At 53.5% G+C, this 26,018-nt stretch overlaps 1 protein-coding gene across 3 annotated transcripts in view; it reads right to left on the reverse strand.

Moving 5' to 3' along the window:
• The window catches only part of ADCY3 (adenylate cyclase 3), a 76,303-nt gene that overhangs the window by 25,160 nt on the left and 25,125 nt on the right, over nucleotides 1-26,018 (reverse strand). For all 3 annotated transcript variants that reach the window (XM_035000695.1, XM_035000696.1, XM_035000694.1), the window contains exon 3: nucleotides 15,798-15,947. In XM_035000695.1, the coding sequence (XP_034856586.1) occupies nucleotides 15,798-15,947 (150 nt within the window). The remainder of the gene's footprint in view (nucleotides 1-15,797; nucleotides 15,948-26,018) is intronic.

The following is a 26,018-nucleotide window of genomic DNA, read 5'->3' on the forward strand; positions in this document are numbered from 1 at the left end:
CCACACTGTCCCCCTTCTTTGCTAAAACTTCCTCCCCTGCCCTGTTATTTTCATGCATGTGTAATACGGCCTCCATTTTGCAGGCGACCAAACCAAAGCATGGAGGGGGTAAGCGGTTTAGTTTATCCCAGGTTCCTCAGAGTTAGCGACAGACCCAGAACTAGAACCCAGGGCTCTTGGACCGAAAGTACAGGTGGGACTTCCTTGTTCACCAAAGGATGTGCTTCTGACACAGCAATTCTCTCATCCACACTGGACGCTGTTCTGCTGCAAATGTGAAGGAACATTAAGTGCCCAAATCCTCCCTAGGAAGGACCTAACGAGGCTGCTCTAGAAACACCTGTGAGGACTCTCCCAGTGGGTGAGCCCACCCGGACGTCCTTTCTGTGCTGCCCCCAGTGCTTGTGGAGTTGAGCTGGGACATCCAGCTACTCCTGATGAGGGTCCTCCTTGCAGAAGCGGACCCAGCTGAGACCTCTGTGGCTGCCTCAGCGTGGTGGCCCAGCAGCAGACCAGGCCACCTTTCGGCCTCAGGGAGGGCAGGCCAGGGCTGGTGGCAGATACTGGCATTCCTTCTGATGGGTCAGCAGAGGACAGGAGAGAGGTGCTACTGAGGGAGACTCCTGGCTCTCTAGGACAGACCCTGGGCAGGCCACAGTGACCTCCCTCAGCCGCCATACCCCCTCCTCACAGGCTGAGGGGAGGAGAAAGGGGCCAACGCTGCGAGGCCCGGTCTCAGCGACTGGCAGTGGACCCTGAGTAACCCACAGGGCCAAAGGTGAGGGCTCGGAGATGCTGAGTCACCCCAAAGCTGTGACAGAGGCCAGCTGTGCTGGCCCCAGAAGGCCTCCCCCATGGCATATGCGCAGCGTGAGGCCACCAACTGCCCACAAGGGGCCTAGTATGGTTAACAGGGGAAACGTGCATCGTTTGACCCCGCTACGGGGAGGAGCAGAAATCTGTGGCGAGTCCGGGGACATCTCAGCCCATCCCTCAGGACCTCGGGCCCCACAGCCCAGTCTGGCCCTCGGAGTGGCAGCCTCAGCCTCACCTGAGGCCCGTTCCTCATGAGGCCCAGATACCCTCAGGTAACTCGCGACCACATTAAAGTTGGGAAGCGCCCCTTTAGGAGCATTCGAGAAGACGGATTTCCTCAAGGCAACAGTTCACTAGGCCCTCGTTGGGGCGTGACCACAAGGCGCAGGAGCCTGAGGCCAGGCGTCAGAGGTGGGCTGAGAGGCTGGGAACGCACCCAGAGAAGCGCAGCCTCCACAGTGACATGGGAGCAACCGTCAGGCCTGAGGGTACGTGGAAAAGGGATGGCGCTTGCTCCGGAGGTTCCCACGAGAGGAAGCTAGCGAGAGAAGGCTTTGGGGAACAGACTGGCTTCTAGAGCAGGAAAAATGTTCTAAGAGTCAAAGCAGTTCAAACAAAGAATGTGCTGCGCTGAGAGCTAGTGAGCTCAGGTCCTGGACGCTGGGTGAGGAGGTGACAGGAGGGAGTCCACCACAGGATGGGAACCTGCCAGACTCGCCAAGCCGAGGCCTGGGGCCCTGCCACATGGGTCCATGCAGAGAGATGGAGAAGGTGGGGAAGCTGCCTCACGTGGTCTCTCCCAGCCCTGCAGTGCTTTGATGGCTAGCCTAAAAATACACACCTAGTCAAGGCCTTGACCCTCTCTGGGAAAAGAACCAAATGAGGCAAAGGAAAGAACAAGCCCTGAAAGTTTCTAGTAGGCTTTCTGGGTAGAGCAAAAAAGCGACCCAGATCCCAGGGAGAAGCACCGGAAGCCCGCCCTGGGGGCTGTGCAGAGGTGGGGCGGGGGTGGGGACTGGCTGGGGTGCAGCGTGCGTCCCAGGCCCGGGCAGGGATTTGTAAACAGGTATTTGCCACACTGCTCAGGTGGGCCGTAAGCCCCTGACCAGGGCAGGCTGTCCGCATGGCCTCCACCAGGCTCTGGGAAGGAACCAATCAAGCCCCCTTCTCCTCAGCACTGACTCAGGCCAGGCCTTGCCTTTGTACGGCTCAGGACTGAGACAGAAGCAGGAGGCCCGCACTGCTCCCGGGGGCCCTGACGGGGCATTCAGGAGTTCGTTACAGGCGGTGGCCAGCAGGGATTTGGATACATGAGCTTGGCTGATGAGAAGCTAAGTTTCTACAACATCCTTGTAAAGGGGCGGCGGCGGGGGGGTGGGGGGTGGGGAGACTTAAAATGGAGAGAGAAATCAGCAGTGCCCAGGTAGCTGGGTGGGTGGGTGGCGTCTGCACGAAGCAAGCCTGTAGTCTGTTTGCATGCCGTGTCCTCGTGCGTGCCCGAGTGTGTCCTCTGCACGTCCCGTGGGTACGTACACACACACACGCACATACACACATCACTACAGCCCATCACAGGCTGTGAGCAGATGCACAGCTGTCCCCAAACACATCTGCTCTGGGCCTGATTTCTCCAGATTCTTGGAGCTTCCAGGCCACTTGAAAGCCAAAACAAAGGTCCAAGGACCACAGCAGGTGCCTGACCAGCTGAGCAGAGGAGGCAGCAGAAGGAAGGAAACGAGGAGCAGGAGGACCTGGCCCGCCGGCCCTGGGAGGTCAGAGCCCACACAGCTCGCCTCTCCCTGATGAAGAGGGCAAAGGGCCACGGCACGTGCAATCGGGGAACTGTGCTGCCATGTGCCTGGGGAGGGCAGCCACCGTCTACACGGGGGACCAGCACGGGCTGCCCCATCCAAAGACATGGTTACTGCCTCGCTAAGAACAGTCACTGGTCGTCTCTGCAAGGCCCCAGGCTAAATGTTGGGAAGGTCAAAGGTAAACAGTACTCCCGAGAGGTCTGACGGCCAGGGCACTCAGGTCACCTGGGAAGTGCCTGGTCTCATGGGGCAGGAGTGCTTTGCTGTCTTCAGCCAAGGGCTGTGGGCATTCCCAGGGAGCTCAAAGGCCGGCCTCTCTTCGAACAAGCCCCTCCGATGTGAAAACGGACTCCGAGCCCGCATCCCCAGAGTCTCTCAAGTTGTCAGCTCCGAGAAGGAAGCAGGCTCATAATCTTGGCATGGCGGCCACCACCAGGCCGTATCATCTGGGACAGTGCAGAAATCACACAGACCCAGGGGCAGCCCAGAACTCTGACCCTGCTACAGGGGGAGAGGGGACACTTGCCTGGACTCCTGTACGGTCTCCAGAGACAGGGGCCACCGTGCAGGCCAAGGGGACTGCCGTCTCAGGAGACCACACTTTGGGCCCGAAGACGGCCGTGTGTTTGTTGTCTCCAGCCCTCCCCCAGTGTGCTTGGCACAGAGCAGGTGCTCCCGAGAGGTTTGGCGAGATAATGAGCTGTCAACTAGGAGCGGTGGCCCAAGGGACCAGCCATCGCCCTCTAGAACAGCACTGTTAGAACTTCCTGCAATCAAACAAACGCTCTGTGGTCTACGCTGTCCGAGATGGTCCCACGAGCCCCTTGTAGCTACTGGGCACAGGAGACGTGGCTAGTACGACAGACGCGCTAATGCTTAATTTTTAAATTTTTATTAATTTAAAAGTACATGGCCACATATAACCAGCGGCTACCGTATCAGAGCAGTTCTAGAACACTGTAGCAAGTAAGTGCGGCTTACGGGCCAACCCAGGGTAACAGAGAGCCGCTGCCTAGAGGATGCCGAGGCCACATCAGTGATCAGTGGGCAAGACCTGCCGTGTCGGCGGTGGGAGCCCAACCACGGGCTTCCGCCCCTGCTCAACCCACCCCAGGCGTGAAGGTTCCAGCGGGTTCGACAGACTAGCTCTCCACCTGTGAGGGTCGCTGGTGGTTTGGGTTTGCTCCCCTATGCCTCCTCCCCGTGGAGCAGTAAATCTCACCAGTGCTTTTCCCAAATGCAGCTCCCACCTTCCTTTACTCTCTGGGCCTCTGCTCGGCCCCACCCCAGTTCTGGCTGGGCTCCCGACCCCAGTCCCTCCCACGCGAGGGATGAGCGCCGGGCGCTCTGGGAAGGACCTGCCACGTGTCCCTCTCCACCTCTGCACTCAGCCCTCCCTAACCCACCCCTGCCCTCACCGCCTACTGTCTTTGAGGAGAAGTGATAAGTGTTCCTCAGGAGCCGTCTGGTTGCCAGCTTTCGCTGGACTCCCCAGCTTGAGGCCCTTGTCCTACAGGACCCACCATCGTCACCGCTGGAGGGCCCCTCCAGAGTGTGCAAATGCTGGCCCAGCCCAGGAAGCCTGCCAGACACACAGGTAGGGCACAGGATGAGATGTGTCCCCTCAACTCTCCTCATGGATGTCGGTAAGAAAGACTCTCCACCCCCCACCAAACCTGTGCTCTCACCATCCTCTCCTCTCGACGGCCTCCCGGCCCAAATCCCAACAGCCATCGTGGACTCTCCACTCTCCCCCCTCCCATGCCACTCAGCAGTGAATCCTGTTAGCTCTACCTTCAAAAAACACCTGGAATCATTCCTTTCATCACCTCCATCCTGGTCTGAGCCACTATCCTCTCTCCCGAAAATGACTGCATTGCTTCGAATTGGTCTCCCTGCTTCCACTGCTCTCTCTTCTCCACCAGCAGCCACACTGATCTTTTAAAACCTCCCACCCTCCAATGCCTCCGGGGAAAAGCCATGGTCCTTACAAGGCCCTGCAGGACCTGACACCCACCACCTCCCTGCCTCACCTCCCTCTTGAGCCCTGTGTTGTATCTTTCCGTTTTCCAAGGCAGTCAGAAATACAAGTTTTTATAGAGAACGTCCAAATTTCTAAGTATTAGAAATGTTTCAAACTCCGGACAGGTCAAAGGAAGCAGATCCCCACAGGCCGGGTGTGGTCCAGAGACTACCCAACAGAAGTAGGGTAGGTCGGCTGGGGTGGGGTGGGGGGGCGCGCCAACTCTTCTCCGCTGGGTTTTCGGAGATGATTCAAGGAGATAATCCAGTAAAAACGCAGCCCAGGGCTCCACACGAAGTAACCGTCTGATAAACTACCCCCTGACGAAACCAAACGTCAGTCCTCTGGCCAGAGAGAGGGCGGGACGCTCCACAATCCCGGCCACACTGGTCAGGGACAGCAGTCGCTAAAACCGGGGGTACACATGCTGCGGGGGGGATGTGGCTCTGACCCCCCAGGGCCCAGGAGGGCCGCAGCTCGGAAGCCACACAGCCCAGACACAGTCCTGTCACCACCACCAGCGCCTGGGGCTACCTGATGCAGCAGACGCCCTCCCACCGCCAGGAGCCCTCCAAGGCTCTGGAACAACCTGTCCTCTGTGGGCTCATCACCTGCGTTATCTAAAACGTGGCTTGGTTCTGCTAAATCCTGAAACGCTCGAATGAGGAACATTTTGTGAAATCCAGGAGGTGGGGGCTGGAACCCACAGAAGCACGAATCCCTGCTTCACGCCACGGGAAATTAGCCTTCTGGCTTTTCTCAAACCAAGATGCGCTCGAGGCTAAAATACAACTTAAAAATATCAGATACACTGGCGAGTGGGTCCATGAGGACGTTAAGGTAGCAAGAAGATTTCGAGGCCCGTGTCGGGGAGCGGGGCCCTCTGTGGCTGTCTAGTGGACGACGGGCCTGTCCCACCCACACCAGGTGCTGACGGTGCAAGAGCCTGGCCCCAGGCCCCCACTCGAGGAGCAAGACGCAGAGCCGCCACGGCTCAGTGGGGCCATGTTTGTCCCACTCCACACCTGCCTCCCCTCCCCCCGTGGCTCCCCAGGAGGCAGGTCCCCAGCCCCGATCTCACTGTTGCCAGGACAAGAGCGGACACTTTAAGGATGGACACCAGAAGCCCGACCCCAGGGCAAGACGTAGCTGGTCTCTGTGTGTGTGTCTTTCTCGCTCTGTGTCTGTGTGTCTGTCTCTCTGTGTGAAGGCTGTGTGACTTTCCTCTCCCCCACCAACCTCTCGTGAGAACAGGGTGCAGGGGTGAGATTACTCTCTGCCTCACCCTCGGGGCCAAAGGCGTGGGCAGAAGTCAGCGAGGAGGGCCACTCAAGAAGACAAGGAACAGCTGACCTTATGAAAGGACAGCACTCCCGAGTCCCAAGTTCTGGGGCTCCCAGGGGAGAAGTCTGTGACTCTCATGGTAATGGATGGTTCTTCCTTCCAAGACCTCAAGGGCAGAAGGCCACCCACCTGGGGAAAGACTCCAGCATGAAGAAGAAACATCATCCCCCGGTCATGGTGACCCTGGGTATTGGGTTTAAGTAGAAGGAAAGGCAGAGAGAAGGGGCTCTTCTGTCCTGCACATCCCCCCAGGAGCTACATGGAAAACCACCCAGACAAAGAGGACCTGGCCCTCACTGAGGCCTTCGGATGCTTCTCTGACCTAGAATCAACTCTGCACAGTCAGCCGTCGGCTCTCCCTCCTCACCTCTGACGGGGACTGGGGGCAGCCCTCTCTTCCCTGAAAAAGGACAGGCCAGCCCGTCTAATAGAATGCAGTTTAAAGGAAGCACTGGCCTCTGCCACAGCCTTTCATCCCTCCATCCCCCCCGGCGTCCTCCTTCAACCACGGCCCCCTCCCTGGGAAGTTAATTCTGAGTGTGAGATCCAGAGCAGCTCAGAATTCTGTCGTTTGTACCTGGTGACAGGTATGTGCTGCGCGGATTTCCCGTCGGCCCGCTGTTGCCAGGCCGCAGTTGGGGCACTTAGCAACCCTCGAGGTCCCCAACTACACCCTGGAGTATGGCCACATGCGAATAAAGAAAAACGACGCCAGTTCTCCAGACCTCTGGGCTCCCTGCTCTACCCTAACAAGCCCCTGGAGCTGGGGAGGCTGGAGAGAGGCCCCAAGTCCCCCCTGATGGCCCCATATCACAGGCAGATGCCGGGGACTGCCTACAAAGTGAGACAGGCGCTCAGCAGAACCAAAGTGCCCCGTGCCCGCCAGGGCCACTGTCCCCAAGCCTCAGCTCCCCGAGGCCCTCAGAGTGGTTGGGCCTGTGGGCAGGAGACTGGAGTCAGGGAAGCTGCTGCAGCCAGGTGACCGGAATCTGAGACCTCCATCCCACTTCTCTTCACCACGCAGACAAGCCCACCTCGGTGCCCAAGCCAAAGCGGAAGCCTGAGCGCCAAGGCCCGGGGCTGCCTTGCACCTTCCCAGGGGACGAGGGCTGGCGGCCCACCTGTCGGGAGTCGCCTGCCTTTATCAGCAGGATGTTGGTCATCTTGGCGAAGGAGAGTACAACCTCCCAGGTGACAGGCGCAAGGAAAACAGAAGCAGAGGACCCGGGATGGGATCCCTTCAGCCCGTCTGAGGAAGGGGAGGAGGCCCGGAGAGGAGACCCCCGTCCCACTGGAGGCCGCCCAGCCGCCAGGGCAGGCCCTCCCCTCGGCGCACACGTCACTTCCTCCCCAGGCAGCTTGGAAACAAGATAAATACACGCCGACAAAATACAAAGTGAGACACGAACCGTGATATAACTAAACTCTGAAATGAAGCGTCCTCTGCAGAGGATATACTGAGCATTTTTTGAATTGGGAATTTTTTACAAAGACATTTAAACACTGTGGGTGGCCACAGGGGCACTGACCTCAGACAACTCCTCACACGGGAGCCACGACCAAACCAGCTTCGAGGACTTTCTGCAGCCCTTTCTAGCATTTTCCCGTCTACGATCTCATTTTTGTTCTCACCAGAAGTCCTCACAGGAGGACAGCCAAATGGGACTGCTGACCTCTCCTCCTCCTCTGCACTCAGCCGGCCTTCCCGGGATGTCAAGTCTGCCCCACTGCCCAGGGAGGGAGCAAGCTGGGTCTCATCCTACCTGTGGCCCTTCCTCCAGCCAGTGTCCCCAGGGCAGGAGCCACGAAAGGGCTTCACGTTATTTAGACTCATCTCAGTGTTCTTACTTCAAATGATTTCCGGACAACTCCATGACAATAGCATTATCTTTAATCTCACTTTTGCAGAAAACTGAACTGAAGACCAGTCAGGCAGAGTGCCAACATCACACGGTGAGGAGGTGGGAAAGCCGGGTCTCACTGTTGCCCAGAAAATGCTGGAGGAAGCAATGGATGCAAATCCCAGGTCCAAGCTCACCAGCAGGACTTGCCTCTGGTGCAGGCTTCAGACCCAGGAGTCGGTCCCAGGGAGAGGCGCGCGCACAGGACGGTGGGTGTGTGCAAGGATCTCCGGCCTCGGTCCTCACTGGCAAGGAAAGGCACCTGCTGCTCGGGGCTGACCCAACGCTCACCCAGTGCCTTTCTGTGTGGTTTTAAAGATCAGGCTTGGGTATGGGGTTTTTTTTGGAGTGATGAACACGTTTTGGAACTAGAGGTGGTTGCCTGCACAGCATCGGGAAGGTACTCGGTGGCACCCTTTCATATGGTTAACTCGACGTTATAAGAATTTCACCTCCATAAAAGGAAAAAAGGGAAAAAAAGCAAACATGGAAGGTTCTAAAACCTTCTTTAGCTGAGAACACAATTTATCATGATGTCGTTTTTAAAATTATTTTTAAAAGAAACACCCAAAGGATGGAGGTTTGGGTGGTCTCTTCTAGACTTCTCCCTATCTTCAGACTTTTATCCAACAACAACAGTCCGACAGGAGACAGCCCAGGCGCCTCGCCTTGTAGGCGCAGGCACCGGGCAAAACACCCTCTACATTCGGCCCCCACAGTCACCACATGACGCAGGCGTCCAGACTCAAAGATCTGCTTCTTAGCTGCTATTCTTAACAGCTATCTATGAGAATAGGTGTTACTTCTATAATCAGGATAACATTGTGAGGACACTCTCAAAACACCGAAGAAGAACAAAAAAAGACTGGCAGGAATAATCCTCTATCGGTATTTTTTTCTTGATACTTGTCTGCGTTTACCAAATACCGTACAACGTGTGCTAAACAATACAAACAAGAAAACCTCTCCCAAGCCTCAGCCTACCTGGCTGTGACTTGAGCCAAACGAGTAAGCAGCAGGAAAGAGCTCACAGGATGCCACTACCTCTGTGGGACCTCCGCCCCGCCCCTGGGGTCTCCAAACAGGCATTTTTAGAGGGGCAGCAGGGTTCCATATCAAAGAAGCATTTTCTCAGTAAACAAGGGAATTTAACTGCCTAAGTGCATTCTCGTTCATTGCCGGGAGGCGTATAGACTCTTTGCACCTCTACGAGAGATGATGCGGTAATATTTCTCAACAATGTATGTGCGTGGTTTCTCAAAAAATGAGAACTACTACCTAGACCTACCACATGACCCAGCAATTCTACATCTGCGTACATACCCCGAAGAATCGAGAGCAGAGAGTCAAACAGGTCCCTGTCTACCCGTGTTCACAGCAGCACGATTCACCACAGCTGGGAGGTGGACACAACCCAAGTGTGCATCCACAAATGCAGGCAATGGAGTATTATTGCACCTTGAAAAGGAAGTCCCGCCACGTGCTGCACCACAGGTGAACTCCGAAGACATTGTGCAAAGCACAAGAAGCCAGCTGCAGAAGGACGTGATTCCACTGACACGAGGTTCCAAGGAAAGGGAAACTCAGCGATAGAACGTAGGGTGGTGGCGGCCAGGGCCAGAGGAAAGGAGAATGGGGGGCTAGTGTTTCGTGGCCACAGAGTTTCAGTCTGAGATGATGAAAAAATCCTGGAAATGAACAGTGGTGAAGGTTGCACACGATACCGTGAACTGAATGACACTGAACCATACACTTAGGAGCCCAGTTAAAGCAACGTTACTTCTCGATCGCGGAATACAGTACAGTCGTTAACAAAGGATGAGGCGGTATCATGTCACCTTAGAGCCGTCTCAAAGACAGCAGGTGAAAGATCTGGGGCAGAAGAGAGGGTATACTACCTGCATACGTGTGCAAAGTCTGTGTCCCAGATTTGGAAGTAACTGGAATCCTGAAAGTGTCCCAAGACATGACAGTGGCGGTCTGAGGGGCGGCCAAGTGGACGGCCATGCAGGGAACCTTACTTTCCACGGTATAACCTTTTCACACCTTCATAATTTTATACCACGTACACTGTAAGCTACTTAAAAATTAACTTCAAGACATTGAAGATAATGTCCAACCTCTGCTTCTTGCTATTATAGAGGAGATTTGCACCAGACCAACACTTCAGCCAGGACCAACCATAAACGCTGGATAAGGTCTGCCCCTATCTGAGGACCATGGGAAACCACGCAGGGAGCTAGGACGAGAAGGGACAAGGTCTCTGAGGGCAGGGAAACACATTTCAGTGAGCCCGACACACTCGGCCATGTTTTGCCCTTGAGGCCAGGGTTCAGAGGCCGGCCAGAGAGCAAGGCTATACGCTTTCAAGGGGCCGGAGAGACAAAGATCGGTGAGCAAGGATTCCAAGGCAGAGCAGAGGGGTGAGGTCCTAGAGAGGAGAGAACCTTTCTCTCCACACACCCCCTCGACGTGTCTGCCGACCCCCAAGCTACAGGAGGCGAGAGAGACCAAGAACTCAAGCAGAAAGTGACAGCGGAGAGGCTAAAATCGAAGGGGAGTGTGGGCAGTCTCCTAGTGCTGGGAATTCAGGGTCCCTCAAGCAGGGGACCAGCCTTTGAGTTAAAACCCCTGAAGGACTATTTCCTAAGAGGAGGCACAAGAGAAACCAGCTCTCAGACTAAAACCCAGCCCTAAATCTTCTCGACCCCACAGTGGATCAAGGTGAACTGAAGAGAAGTAAATCCTCTCTGGAGACACACATCCACCAGAGCTGCTACTATTCTCCGTACACGACATTCAGCCTTTAATTTATCCAGCATTTTTTTTTTAAAAAGGCCAGGATATCATGAGATGGCAAAAGTCAATAGAGAAAAACCAAAAGTCAATAGGGAAAAGCAGACCCATTGATACATCAGATACTGCAGCTGTCAGAGCCTTTAAAATGTTTCATATGTTCCAAAGAATAGATGACAACATGGAGAACTTAACCAGAGTACTGGAATCTGTTTTGTTTTGTTTTTAAATCAAGTGGAAATTCTAGAAGTGAAAAAATGGTGAAATTAAGGATTCCACAGATGAACTCAAGCACTGATTTAACAAAGCAGGTAAGAGGATTAGTAACATGGAAGTTAGGTCAGTAAAAATATCCAGTCTGAAGCCCAGAAAAAAAAAAAAAAAAAAAAAAAAAGGCGGGGGAGATTCAGGAAAAAAAAAAAACAACAAAAACAGATTTATGGAACATGGTAAAAATGTCTAATAAGGACAAGTAGAGTCCTGGAAGGGAAGGATGGAATGAAGCAGAAGGATACTGGCTGAAAATTTCAAAACTGATGAAAGACATCAAACCATCAATTCAAAGAGCTCTTCAGATACCAGGCAGATACCAGGGATTGCCAAAATCCCACAAACTCTTTGCAGAGTAACTGCAAAGAAAAGTGCTACGCACATCATTATGAAACCGTGGACACCAAAGACAAACTATAAAAGCAACCAGAGGAAAAACTACTCATTTCTTTAGAAGGAGCAGCAGTATGTCTGACAGCTGGAATTTCAACAAAAATAGTAGAAGCCACAGGATCTCAGGAGACGCCTTCAAAGGGCTCAGAGTAAAGCAGAGTCAACCTAGAATTCTCCCTCCGACAACACGTGAACTTCAAAACTGAAAGCACAATAAACATATTTCCAGGCAATTAGAAATGGAGAGAACTTACCACCAACAGACCTTCATGAAAAGTGACACTAAAGGGAATTCTTCAAGAAGATGGAAGCACAGAAATGAAGGGATAGCGAGCATCGGAGAGGGCAGACGGGAGCAAGTGTACGCACTGGCTATTCGCTGCGGAAGACTGCAAACATACCGTCTTACGGGTCTTCAAATACGTGTTAACGTACATTACAATCGCCCGAAAGTCTGGGGGAGAGGGAATTGAGCACTGTGAGGTCCTGCACTGTGACCGAAAAGGTAAAAGTACTGACTTGGGGTAGATGCAAATGCATCATGATCGACACGTATCGACATTATTTCATTGTTGAAAGATATTTTGATGTAAATAAATAAAATCTTTAAAAAAAAAAGGGGGGGGGCGCCTGGGTGGCTCAGTCGTTAAGCGTCTGCCTTCGGCTCAGGTCATGATCCCAGGGTCCTGGGATCGAGCCCCGCATCGGGCTCCCTGCTTGGCGGGAAGCCTGCTTCTCCCTCTCCCACTCCCCCTGCTTGTTCCTGCTCTCACTATGTCTCTCTCTGTCAAATAAATAAATAAAATCTTTAAAAAAAAAAAAAGAAAGATATTTTGATGCATTTTGCAAAATACATGTTGTCCTTAAGTGCATCAGAATCATTAAAAAATGCAAGGTCAAAAATCAAGTTCCGACAAATTTCAAAGGACTGAAGTCGTACAGAGTATGTTCTCCGACTACAGAAGTAAACTAAAAATCAATAATGAAAAGATGACCTTAAAAATTCCCTGGATGTTTGCAAATTAATTAATGTACACTCAACCTGTGGATCAAAGATAACTCGATGGAAATTAGGACATATCAAAATTTATAGAAGAAAGCAAAAAGCAAGTGATGAGGGAAATCCATAGCATCGGGTGCATGTTTTAGAAAAGAAAAATGCTAAAATTAGTTAGCTAAATTCCATCTCGAGAAGGTAAAAAAAGAACATGATGTTAACCCTGAAGAAAGTAAAAGAAAATCAAAGTCAAAAACAACAAATTATGGAAGTGTACAAAGAGAGCAACAAAAAGGTGGCTCACTGAAAAGGCTCAAACTTTAATAAACCTCAGCAAGACAGATTAAGGACAAATAAACAGAAGGCACAAACTACCAATACCAGTAATGAAAAAGGAACATTGCTGGGGCGCCTGGGTGGCTCAGTCATTAAGCATCTGCCTTCAGCTCAGGTCGTGATCTCAGAGTCCTGGGATCGAGCCCTGCATCGGGCTCCCTGCTCGGCGGGAAGCCTGCTTCTCCCTCTCCCACTCCCCCAGCTTGTGTTCCCTCTCTCGCTGTGTCTCTCTCTGTCAAATAAATAAATAAAAATCTTTAAAAAAAGAAAAATAAAAAGGAATATTGCCACAAATCCCACAAACAAGAAGAGGATAAACATGTAAAAAATGTGACATTTATATGAAATGGATAAGTTCCTGAAAAAACAAAAACGTTCTATAACTTATACAAAAAAACCAAAAAACCAAAAACCTTGTACTTGTGAAGGAAACTGAATCTCATAAAGAAAACTCCTGAGCCCTAGGGCCTCATTAGGGAGTCCTTCTAATCCTGTAAAGAACCTGTGTGTTCTTCAAGCTCTCCCGGGTTAGAAAAAGGAAACACTTCTCAAATTAGTTCCTAAGTCCAGCACAACCACGATGCCCAAACCTGCCAAGGACATGGGGAGAAAGTAAAAATGCAAGCAGATCCCCCTCACGCACACAGTCACCAGAGTCCTAAGGAAAACACGAGCAAACTGCAGGGCACAGTGGTGCTGGTGGGCTGCAGAATTCCGCCCCTCCTGTTGGTAACAGGGCTTTTCTCCTTTCCAAAGGGATTCACTCAAATTATCCCATTTTCGCCAAAGGTTTTATTCTCAGGTGCACTTTACACATAGGGAAACTGAGTGAGGCCCAAAGAGGTGAAGATGCTGTCCCAAGGTCACACTCCGGCTAGAGCTGGGCGAGACAAATGCATTCCACGTGATGGGTATTTACAGGCACCTGCGGCGCCCCAGCTCGGCCCGGGGATGTACATTTGTGCCTCTCCTGCCCCCAGCACCTCCCTTCTGCCTCCCTGGACCTCTCGCCCCTGGAGCCAGTCCGCTCTGCTGCTGCGGCCCTGGGCAGGCCCCACGGTGGAGCCGCAGGGTGCCCCAGACCGGGTGCAGCGCCCCCTGGCGGTGACGTAGCACACGGGCGTCCTGGAGCATACCGCAGGGGCCCTCTCCGCCAGGATGGGGGCTCCCCATGCTGACCCTGCCCCGAGGGGGCATCAGAAAATGCCCAAGCCCTGCGTGGCCCGTGCACGCAGCCTGATCATCAGCATGTCCAAGCTCTACAGTCTACGAAGCCCTTCCGCCTGTGTTTCTACCTGCAGGGAACCCCACAAGCCAAGTTCAGTACTCCTGCTTTGCAGACGAGGAAGGCGAGGCTGGGAGAGGTGGGCAGCTTGTCTAAATTATCTATGCAGAGAATAAGAGATCCAGGGGAGACGCAGGACCTTCCCCACCACTCCAGGAGGCCCCTACCCCAAGCACTGTCGATGTGACAGAAGATGTCCTGGGTTATGCCAATTATATGCTGTGAGACAGACAAGGTTGACAGGGATGCTGAAAACTGCACAAATACTAGAGAAAAAAGAACTCCTGACCTAGCTGAGCAGGGACACAGGCATTTTTTAACGTAGAGAACCCAGAGGGATGCCTCCACAGTGGGAGACGTAAGATGCAAAGAGAAACAAGACAGCATAAAAAAACAGAAACTGAAGAACACCTTTCAAGAGACTCTATAAAGCGAGTAAAGTGGGATTCTTTACATACATTCAAGCAGGAGCAGCTCCTGGGTAACCACGGGATACAGGGATGGGGAAAAGGAGACAAATACAATGAGCCGCTAAGCTTGAACTTGGCCCTTTGTGGCAACGGAGGCTGGGGAGTTTCCCCTTCTAAAACCTGCTTTCTGAAGAAGCTGGGTCCAAGGCCCAGCTCAGAAGCTTCTAGCTCTCCTTGGTAAACAGAGAAAACACATCCTCAGGACTCAGCAAATGACTCAGTGTGACCCTTTGAAGAGCACCGTCTAGAGAAGGTGAGGCCTGCCAATGGGGCTCCTTGGCAGGCCTTCTAGAGTGGCCCCCAAAAACTATGGCTCTGTCCACCTGAGTGGGTCTGTGAAAACAGCAATTTCAGTGAATCCAGAGCCAAGAGCAGCACCTGAACCCAAAATGACATGGTTCCCAGCACAGAGAATCCTGTATTTTCAACCTATTGAGTTTGTTTGTTAGGGGGAAATAAACCTATGGATAACAGGAAGTTGGCAGATGTAATTTCTACAGACCTTTGAAAGGCATTTGAGATGAATCCAAACCAGAAACTATTTAAAAGACTGAATCACATGAGAACCGGGTGGATCGGGCTGGAATAAAGCCAGTAAACAGCAGGGACAGTACGCGCTTCTGTCCGTGGAAAAATGTAAACAGCGGGGTCCCCGGGGTTTGGGCTGGTTTTACTTCTTCATCAATGACTTAGAAGGAGAAGGAAGTAGGAACCTGCCCCGAGCATGAAGGAAGTAGGAACCTGCCCCGAGCATGAAGGAAGTAGGAACCTGCCCCGAGCGTGAAGGAAACTTAGCACCTTGGGTGGAGGGGAGCGGGCTGGGGGTCCTCACCGGGAAGGCCCCCGCTACGGCTGGGCCCACCGCGGCTGCAGAGACCCAGCGCCGGGCCCGTGGCAGGTGCGCAGGGCCAGTGGGCCGCAGAACCAGAAAGGTGGGCAGAGGAGGGTGGACCTGAAGTGATGCCCGCGGGGAAAAAGCATTCAAAATAAACACACAGAACTTTCTAGCCTGAGAGAGGAACACAGGGAGTTACTGGTGACTGCTTGGATCAGCGTAGTTCTTTAAAAAGTTTTAAATTATAGGGGGAAACAAAACAAAACAGAAGGAGGGGAGGTTTAGGTCAAGCACAGAGGAAGAGAGAGGAGGGAGTTTCCGGCGAGAGAAGCTCCCTGAAGTCAGGAGGAACCCTCTGAGGGCGAGAGGCCCAGCAGACAGCCAACACCTGACCCTGGCAGTGAACTCCAAACCCGGGGGGGCTGCCGCACTGGCCCCCACACCCCCAGCCCCTCTCTAGCCACGGCCCCCGGCCCGGGGCCCAGACTGCCCTGGGGCCACCCTGAAAGAGCCTCACCTGCTGCTGGCTCTGCTCTTCCAGGTTCATCTTCACCTCCAGCGACTGGCGGGCCTCCAGGAAGGCCTTGCGGTGCTTGCGGTCCGCCATGTAGTAGGACATGATGCCCACGGTGATGGTGCACAGGTAGAGAAAGACGTTGGCCAGGATCTGTGCCCCGAGGAGGAGAGAAAAGGACAATGAGGAAGGCACGTGCTCAGGAGGAGGGACGGAGAAGGGGGGCACAAGGCGGTAACGAAAATCAAACCCCGGGCTGCATGGTGTCCAGGGAGGGCCCCGGCGAGCCTCTGCCCTCGATGGGGTATTTAGGTCCCTGGAGCAGATCCTGCCCCACTTACCACAGGAGGGTGAGGCCCGCGCCTGGAAGGCTGGTTGAGTTGAGGGGCTGTTCTCCCCGCTTGCTTCACACCACAGCTAAACTGGCCAATCCCGTCCACCTGTGTGGCCTGAGCAGTCCCTCTGCTACCCAATTCATTCATTCATTCATTCATTCACTCACTCACTCATTTGTTCAACCACCACTTACTGAGGACCTATTAGTTACCCTTAGCTGCTGTGCTGATGAGCGGGGCAGGAGAGCGTACAAATCCCAGACCCACTAGCCAGGAGCGCATGAAAGCTGCAGGTTGTGTGGAAGGTCCCAGGGGCCATGCAGCAGTCCTGCGCTGACCCGAGTCATCACACCGCCTTACACGTGGTGCTGCAGGGATTCACACGCACCCCCTCAGCCAACTCACCTGCCAGTACCAGTACCCAGGTCCCACGAGGAAGCTACGGGAAGGGGAAAGGGCAGCTGTGGGGACCAGACATCTGTTTTGCAAGCTCGGGACAGTGGCACAAAGGCCTTCTTGGGCACTGAGAGTCTGTTCCTCCATCCTTAGCCTCCTGGAGGCTCCCCTAGCTGTCTATAGTCCCCAGCTGGCTTCCACAGGCTGCTGGGACCACAGACCTGACCGCCTCCTGCCACAGGTGACCTTGGATATGGACCCGAACATCCAAACCACATCTGATTTCCTGGTGCTTGTTGCTAATGGCCACAGTCTTTGACCCTGACTGGGTCCCATTTGGGGCTGGACCAGGTTCTAGCTTCTCCCGCTTCTCCAGTTCCTATGAGGCCCATTTCCAGGCCTGGCCCCTCCCATTCCCGGAGGCCAGCTCACACCCTCCCCACCTTGGTTCCCTGAGGTCCCACCAGGGGAGGCCAGACCCCTCCTCTGAAGGGTGTGGTTTAGGCAGAAGTTTGTAGTTGAGATGTGGGTAGGGAGGCAGAAGAGTTCTTCATTTCTAGACCTACAGAAAGAAAATGTTCTCCTAGAAAAGTATAATGTTTTCTGAATAGGTGAAAAATGCAGGGAAGTCAATTTTAGATATTCGAACAAGATGGTTTAATAGACAATAAGAGAGGTTAACTCTGACGTGAATTTTCTGGGGACTCTCAGTTACACCATATTCTTCTCTAATTCTGTGTGATCAGGGCTGATCAATGCTGACCCACCACCCCCAGCAGAAAGTTCCTGCAGGCCTGGGCGCTCAGCAAAGGCCCGCTGAATAATGAATTTGTTAGTAGGTGAGGTGTGTCTTGATACTGGTCATCGAATGCAGATTTCACAAGCTCCTCTGATGGCTGGTTCCAGCAACTAACCTCATTGTGTTCTCGGGTCTGGGTAGCCCTGACTGCCTACACCATTCATGCGGCAAGTGGGCGACTTCAAAATCCCATGGGACATCTCTTGCACTTCTGCTTGGGCATGATAGGCCATTCCCACCTGAGCAGTGAGTATCCGCATGGCCTCAGGCCCCTTATTAAGTACCTGATAGTCCAAAGAGCTGCCAATTTATGTCGAGTCAAAGCAAATCACACAGACCACGCTGAGTCTGAAAGCCAGTCTTGGCCTGAGGTCCAGGAACTTCTACCAGCCCAGAGGCCACCTCCCTTTGGGGACTGTATAGCCTTGGAAATCTGCCCGGCCCCAAGTTCATGGTATAGGAAGCTAGTCGACAAGGTCAGGGTGTACCTCACGCATCCTCATTGAGCAGTTGCACTTTGCCAAAGCTCATGCGGGGTCCAGATACAGCAGTCACCAAGGCCGAGGGTCTCTGGCCTTATGGGGCTCTGGGTCCTGGAGGTCAAGGGAATAGCTGCACATTGAGGAGTCGCATGTCTGGGCCCCATACCTACCAGTGTCCACGACTCCCAACCAGAGGCTCCCGACAAGGCAAGCTGCCCTGGGGCCACAGGCCCATCTCTGGCCCTGGCCACAACCAGCCTGGGCTGCCACACCGGGCCAGGGACAGAGCTTCACGCTCAGGGGTCTCCTTACCCCACAACAGGCCCTGCCTGACCACCTGGCGGGGTGGACGGAACAGACTCTGTAAAGCGTACAGTGCTAAGACTCTGTCAGGCTTACTGCTGTCATGATCCACCAGGCTGCCCGCCTAAGAAAACCACCTCTGCTCTGCAGTCAGAGAGCAGCTACAGTGGGAAAGCTTCAGACCAACCTCCACCAAAAGTGGTTCTCCGAGGAGAAGAGGATTCAGGTTCGGCTTGCACCTGGAGACCATTTCTATGGGGCAGCACTCCCTTCCTTGAACTATGCCTATTTCAAAATAAGCTCCCCTTTTGCCTTCTACTTGGAGGTGCAGAAAACAGGTACAGGAGGCGGCCTGGCCTGTGGCGCTGCCCCTCACTGGATGGGCAACCTGGTAGATTAGTAATTTCTCTGAGCCCCTCCTTCACCATCTGTGAACTGAGAGCTAACTCCTCTCCAAAGTCCCTGCAGTCCTGACCCCTCACCTCAGAGGGTGAAGGTTGGGCCTGGAGAGGACCCCTCGGAAAGGCTGGAGGGAAGGCAAGGATGGGTCGGTCACACTGCCTCCTGTTCCCTGAGCACCCCAAATTACAGAGGGCGTTGCCCACCCCTTCCTGACCTGCGCTCTCAGCTCACGTGTGCAGGGACGTGGAGCCAAATGGCCACTACTGGGCCACATGCTAGAGACTCATGTGGGTCCTGCAAGTCCCTCCCATGCCAGGGAATTCTCCCTCTGCCTCCCAGAGAGCTTATTCCTTTCTAGAGAATTCTCCTAGGAGCCCCAGGCTGTGGGATTCTCAGAGCTCCCTTAATTCTCTAAACTTGCCTCGACTAAAGAAAGGGTCCTCAGGGTTGCTGTTGCTCTGTTCCTGCCCAACCCCTCTGTTCCACGCAGCCATAGCTCCACAGCTTGGAAGGAGCTCAGCAATCCCCCTGTGCCAGGCAGCAAGCGGCGGGAGGATTAGCCAGGGCCCTACAGGTGACTCTCCGCCTCCAAGTCCAGGGCACAAATCTGACCGGGCGATGCTGCTAAGCCAAGGAGACCTCCATCCAGGAAGCCAGGGTCCACTAGCGGGGAGGCAGGTTTGGGAGCGAGGAGTTGCTCTGCTCATGGGAGAGGCTCTCAACATGCAAAACACACAGCAACACGGCCACCTGGGTGATGGTCGCCTGGCCGGCTCCACCCCTGGGGGGGCTCAGGTGATGGGGGGGTGGGCAGTGGTCTCCAATGCTCCCGGCCAACCCCAACCCCACTATGTGGCCCCTCCTCCCAGCCTTAGTTCCTTGCCTGGGATATCACCTCACATCACCTTAGGTCCTGGACACAGGCACATGCTTGACCTGCCTCATCTTGTTTAATCCACTCAAGACCGGCCGTGTTGTTCCGATTTTACAGGAGAAGGAACGGAGATAGAGCGAGGGCTCAGAACCAGGGGACAGGGTTGCTCCCACGCTCATCTCTTCTATTCCATGACGCAGGGCCCCATCCTGCAAACACCCCTGGCCTACTTACATATGGTAACCCCACCTCCCCCCAGAAAGGATATGGGACATTTTGAAAACTCAAACTGCCACCCAGATACCTGCCCTCTTGTGGGAGCTGTTCACATTTATATTCCGAAAGAAAGCGGTACATCTACAGGTATGCACAGCGGCATACATAACAGCCGTACCTCTAAGCTCTTAAAATTCAGACATTCCCCGTTTCACATTTATAAACATGTCTCACTTTGCAGAATGGCTGTGCTCCTCGATACGTGAAAAAAACGAGTTTCACTCCTTGCACGGCGAGCCCAGCACGGTGTCGGCACCGAGGAGTCCACGGTGACTGAGACGCTGTCCCTGCCCCCAGGGCCACCGCAGGCGGGACACGGCCCAGGTCCAGGGAGGACACGGTGGGGTAAGCAGGGAGGCTGTCGTTTCTCTAAAACACATCCGTGAGTCCTGCTTCCCGCTACAGGTTAAGAACTGTAGACCCAGGGACAATGTGAACCCTGGCGAGAGTCTGGACTGTGTCTCTCATGTGACTGGGACAAATGGGTGACTTCATGCTGCGCCCTGAGCTCTGCTGTCCTGGAGTACGTTCCTGGGGCTCCCCCCACCCAGGGTAGGGGGGGAGGGTCTCTCTTCTCCCTCCAGGGCTGCCTTCCCTGTCCCCCCCCACCCCAGCTACACCTGGCCCACCCGGCAGGCCCCTCCTCCTCCCCAAGAGCCCCGCTCAGCCCCCCCATTTCCCTCCGCGGGCCCCTGCCTCCTTCCCCTCCCCCGTGCTCCCCAGACCCCCCTGAGGTAGTGCAACCACGTCACAACTCGCCCCTCACCCCGACCCCTTCAGCCTCTGGTCAGCAGAGGAGCAGACCAGAAACCATCCCAGACCTGACCTCCCAGCCTCATGATCTCCCTGGGACCCAGCCCTCAAGTCAGTATCGCCTCCGCTGCACCCCAACTCTTTCCCACCCCAGCCTCTGAACAGAGGAACGAGGCTCGGTCACTTTGCTGGGGACTGTGCAGGCCAGGACAGCTGGGGAGACCGTCCCCTGCAGGAAACATCCAGAGGATAAGGCTGAGCCTGCAAAGAGCACAGAGGCCGGATGGGTGGCAGTCACACTGGGTCAGGGAGGTGTCGCACAGCTTCACGACGACGCGGGTCTCAGAAACAAAGACTGGCTCGGACACTGCACTCAGCGACCCCCGAGCACGGCAGCATGGCAGGAAGGCTTCTCCTCTCCACCACTGTCCACAGTGACCGCCTGGGGGGCGCGCTCCAACGGCAGGGTTCGCACACAGGACACCTGCCCTGGGGAAGCAGCTCCGAAGGCCAGCAGGAGCCCTGATGCGTGGCCCCTGGCTCCTTGGGGGGCTCAGGTGGGGGGCCGTGGTGCCACCGTGAGCCTGTTCCCCTGGATGCCCCACACCAGGCTTCAGTCTCAGCGTGACTCCCCCCCACAATGAGCCTGAGAAGCCCTGCTCTGGGGTGCCACCAAAGTCACCTCTTCGTACCCCAGTGGCCGCCTCTCTCCAGTGAGAGAGACTGGGCAGCAGTCTCACTGCAAAAGAACTGTTGTTGTTTTTTTTTTAAACACGAGATTTTTAAAATAATGAGGAGAATGAATGAATCTCCCAAGTGGGTAACCATTCAGACGACAGCTTCATCTAACCCATGACAGCCGGATGAAGTGTTTGTAATAACCCAGCTCAGACACACAGCCGTGAGAAAATTCCTTTACAAAACCCTTCCCCTTGGAATCTGATGAATCACAGTACCCTGTACATTTCTAACAGTCCACGGGGACACGGGACCGCTCGAAGCAGGGCTTTAAAAAAGAAGTCACCCCATCGGAGGAGGGCTGGTGCCTCCCCTGCCTAGGCCGACCCCTCCCCCATAGGCTCAGTCCGGCCTGGGGATTCCAGAACACTCCAGAACTGGGGAGAAGAAACCCAGAGAGAGAAAGTCACTCTGGGATGTCAACGTCCTTGTCAGCCGCCCTCAGAGACCCCGGGATGCTCTGTGTCAGGGGAAGACCACGTCGGAGCCTCTGTGCATTAAAACAAACTTAGATGTTTTGGAAAAAACAAACAAACAAAAGTCTCCAAGGAGCCGCGGGGCAGGAAGGAGCAAGGGAGCAGCATCTCTGCTGGCAACCAGCCTCCCCAACCCCAGGAAGCCTGGCCAGAGCCTGCAGCCGCCCCACACGGTGCCCAGGGGCACCCCCCTCCGGAGCTCACTGCAGACTGCAGCTGGTCCGCATCAGTCAGGTCCCTGCTATATCCCCTCCTCCCAGAGGCCTGCCCTGAGCACCCCCCTCACTCTCTGTAACATTTTCCTGTTTAAGACCCTGCAGAGAAGTCTCTGCACTTCGCATTCCCCCATCCTTTTCTTGTTTGTCCGTTTACTGTTTACTTCACGAGAAAGCCAGCTCCCAGGGGACACGTCCTGAGTGACTCTGGGAAATTGGTGCCTACCGACGCTACCGCAACAGAGTTTGCTCAGAGCCTCCACGTTCACTGTCCTGCTTACTTGTCACAACAAGTGAAGTTCGTATTCTCACTTTGTGGAAGAGACTTGAATCCGGAGACACGAGGCTACAAGGCTGTGATCTCCTGACAGTGCTCACACTGGAGCTCAGATCTCTTTCCTCTTTTGTACCCGCTACAAGCACAGGGTTCGAGTTTCAAGGCGCTAATAAAAACCTGCCCCCAACCCAGGGCACTGAACATCAGAAGGCAGCCTGGCCAGACCTGTACGGCCTGGGGGGCAGGTCCACTGCTGGCCTCGCCCCCAACCAGCAAGCACAGTACCTGAGCATGAGTCCAAGACTTTCCCTACGTTACTTAGCTGAGTTGTGACAAGGCTCAGCAGAGGCTGGGTGAAGTCCAAGGCACTGGGGGCCCATGGGGAGCACAGAACCCAGAAAGGACCTGAAGCATCTACACAGGTGGGGAGGTCTGCAGACAACGGGGGGGCTCTCTCATGCTACCCTGCAGCTAACTCTAGCATCTCTGTGCCAAGAGATGTCTGGGGTCTCCAGTAAATACAACCCTACTCAGCACAATTCAAGATTCAAGCTTCAGGGTACCACTGAGCTGTCCTTCCAAGCTCGGCATCTGTCAAGTTTCCACCATGTGCCTCAAAACAAGAGGACCTCTAGAAGCTTCCAACTTGTTTTATAGCTTGGGCATGTCTCTGCTAAAAGACATTCCATGTCCACCCTCATCCAAAACAAAGACAACTTCTAGAATAGGCACCCAGCCAACCTGACATGTTACATGAGGTCCCTCATGATCTGCTGCGTTGCCAGAATGGCTTCTCAGGTTGTGCACTGCACAACCCCAGGGGCACCACTCTGCAGACTCTGACCTGATGGCTCCCCTACAGGTGTGGAACATGGCAGTCCTGACAACTGGGTTCTAGTGTCACTCGTTTCATCTACCTGGCTGGACCTCTCTCCAATCCTCTAAGAAGATGTTCTATGTCAGGGCTCTACAGCTCTAACCAGAACATCCTGCCTTTGCTCTAGCCTGTGGAGGGCCATAAGTGATGATCCTCCGACGTAACCCAGGTCAAACACCCAGCACATACCTGTTATGGTTACGATCCCAAGACCCAGCTCCAACACTACCACCCCCATCCCCCAAACAGAACTATTCATTCATTCATTCATTCATTCATTCATTCATTCATTCAAGATTTAGTGAATGCCCACCCCGTGCCAGGGAGCTGCTTGACATGTAGCAGTGAATAGGGCAGAAAAAGTCCCTGCTGTCAGTGGATGTTCTGGTAACAGTAGATACAAAAGAAACATAATTCAACAACAAGAGTATCAGAGCTCAGCAGGGAATAAAGATGATAAAGTGACGGTAGCTGCTTTAGATCAGAAGGTGAGGGAGACGGCTGGCCCCCATTCTTCACTCCCCTGGACAAGTGTCATATGGCCACACCCTTGCCACTGCCTCACTGAGACTCTTCCCTCCTGCTGACTCTGACCGTGGGATCTGCTTTGGCCCAAATGGATGTCAGCACGTATGACATGAGTGAATGTTGAGATATGCCCGCACGTCCTCTTCCGCTGTTGCCATGAGAACAATATGCACCGAGACGTGCAGTGATACAGAACGAGGGACCCGTGGGGGCCCCGTAAAACCCAAGCTACACCTGGAGCCCAACCCAGCTGAACCCAGCCCAGATCAGCCACCCCCCGGCCACACCATGCATGTGCAAGTGAGGAACATGTCGCTGCGTGCCACTCAGGGGCTGGTTGGTGGTTAGGACAGGTGTCCCTGAAGCACAAGCACTGAAGCTGAGATGTGAACAGCAAAAAAGACCCAGCCACGGGAAGACTCAGAAGAAAAAGCATCCTGGCTGGAGAATATATGCCTCTTTTCCAGGGGACACCCCCACCATACCTTCTGATGCTTCTCCCTGCCCGGGACACAGCAAGCCCCCAAGGCAGGGGCATCTGTGAGTGGAGGCCAGGGATGCTGCTGAACATTCCACAATGCACACAGCACTCCCCACAATAAATACCCAGCCCCAAGTGTCAATAGACCCGAGGTCAGGAAACCTGGGCTAGAACAATGCCTTCTTCCTTTCTGATTCCTGAGGATTCACGTGAAAATTTCCTTAAGCTTTTTTACTGCACAGTAATGAACTCTGAGGACAAAGACATGAGCAAGCAGATGTTTATGTCAGTCACAGGCCTTGGGGCTAAAAGGAAAATGTTACTGATACTCATTGAACATAAGGACACGATATCTTGATAAACCCACGCACGATGGAAAGAAGGCCCATGTCACTGGGGGAGGGTAATGAAGACCAGAGGAGGTCATCCAGTCTATCTCTCTGTAGGAGGAGACACAGGAATGAACATCTCACACCTAACATTTTATACTGACCCAGGGATTATTCACTTGAAGTCTGGGGACTAGGATAGGGGGAGTCAGTGAACCCCTAAAATTAGGGGCAAATGTTTCACACTTTTCTGGAGGAGCAAGTCCATTGCTCTCACAGATTCTCAAAAGGGTCTTGTTAGCCCAGATGCTTAAGAACCACAGAACTCAATCAAAAGCTTCCCCCACCTCCTCCAGAGTCTTTGCTATAGAGATAGAAAACATCTGGTCACAGCATTCGGTGTTTCCTCTTGTGTTTCCTTCGGTGTTTCCTTATTGATGTGACCCCATTACTTAGTCACATTGGTCTTTTTCTCCAGGCCAAATAATTCCAATTTTACTTAAAGAACTCTATTTTAAAACATTTAATCATGTTTGGCTTCAGATCCTTTTTTAAAAAACTCAACCCCGCGGGGCGCCTGGGTGGCTCAGTTGTTAAAAAACTCAACCCCGCTGATGTCTCAGTGAATGGTGGGGCCCCATGCTGGGTCCTTGACAGTAGGAAAAAAAAAAAAGACCTCAAGAGCTCAACTCTGGCGGGGACAAAGAAGCTACTGGAAAGAGAGGAAGCACAGACTGACCCTGATAGAGAAAAGGGTAGGTCAGCAAAGGCCCCTACAAGGGAATAAAACTTGATCTGGCAAACTTGGTTGTGGGCTTTCACACACACAACACTGAGCTTTTACAGACGTTTTAATATATGGACTCTGGATGGTAAAGAACATTTAAGCCAATTTCTGATGACCAATGTTAAATGAAAAAAAAGGCAAGAAATAATTATACGTTCATGGGAGTAAGCAGAATGACCACAGGGCTCCACGGTGCCTGCTCTGGTCTTGTTACCTCTGAGCAATACCAGCTGCATTGAATGCATAGATGCTGACTTTCTGGAACTGTCTTTGAATGAACTCTAGAACAAATGTACAGGAAGATGAGCACATAATTTGGAGACAGAAGATTTTTAGAATTCCGGAAACAGAACCATCACATAAACCCAGCATGTGGAAATATGCAGGGAGATCCCCAATCACACAAAAACATCAGTCTTTGCCCCATGGAAGAGAGCAAGCTCTTAGGATTCCAGAACTTCCTGCCTCTCAATTCAGAATGACTCAGATCTTGAGAGTGAAACTTTCTGCAGCTTCTCAAGCTGCAGAAACCAGCCATGGCTCCTTCTCCTTGGGGACCCCATCCCCTTCTCTCCTGCTGTGCTTCTTAGGTGTTCCTCAGGGGTCCTTCTTCCCTGCAGCCCCTCAGAGCCTGTCCAGGGACAACCGGGATGGTTTTCTAAGTCACTGGTTTCAACACAGCCCTTCAGGGCTTACTACTCAGTTGCTATTTCTCCAGCTCAGTGCTTCTGAGCCAAGTGCGTTGGCATTCCCAGGGGACCAGGTGAAGCATGGGAGACTCTTGGGTCCCACCTGCCTGCTGAGGCCCAGGAATCTGCATTGCACACTCTCTACCTCTGGGTGCGTCTCTTCTACAAATCACTGTTCTACAAATCACTGTTCTACAAATCACTGTT

This window comes from Mirounga leonina, unplaced genomic scaffold (assembly GCF_011800145.1).
Source record: "Mirounga leonina isolate KUSES-001 unplaced genomic scaffold, KU_Mleo_1.0 Mir_125, whole genome shotgun sequence".
Lineage (NCBI taxonomy): Eukaryota > Metazoa > Chordata > Mammalia > Carnivora > Phocidae > Mirounga > Mirounga leonina.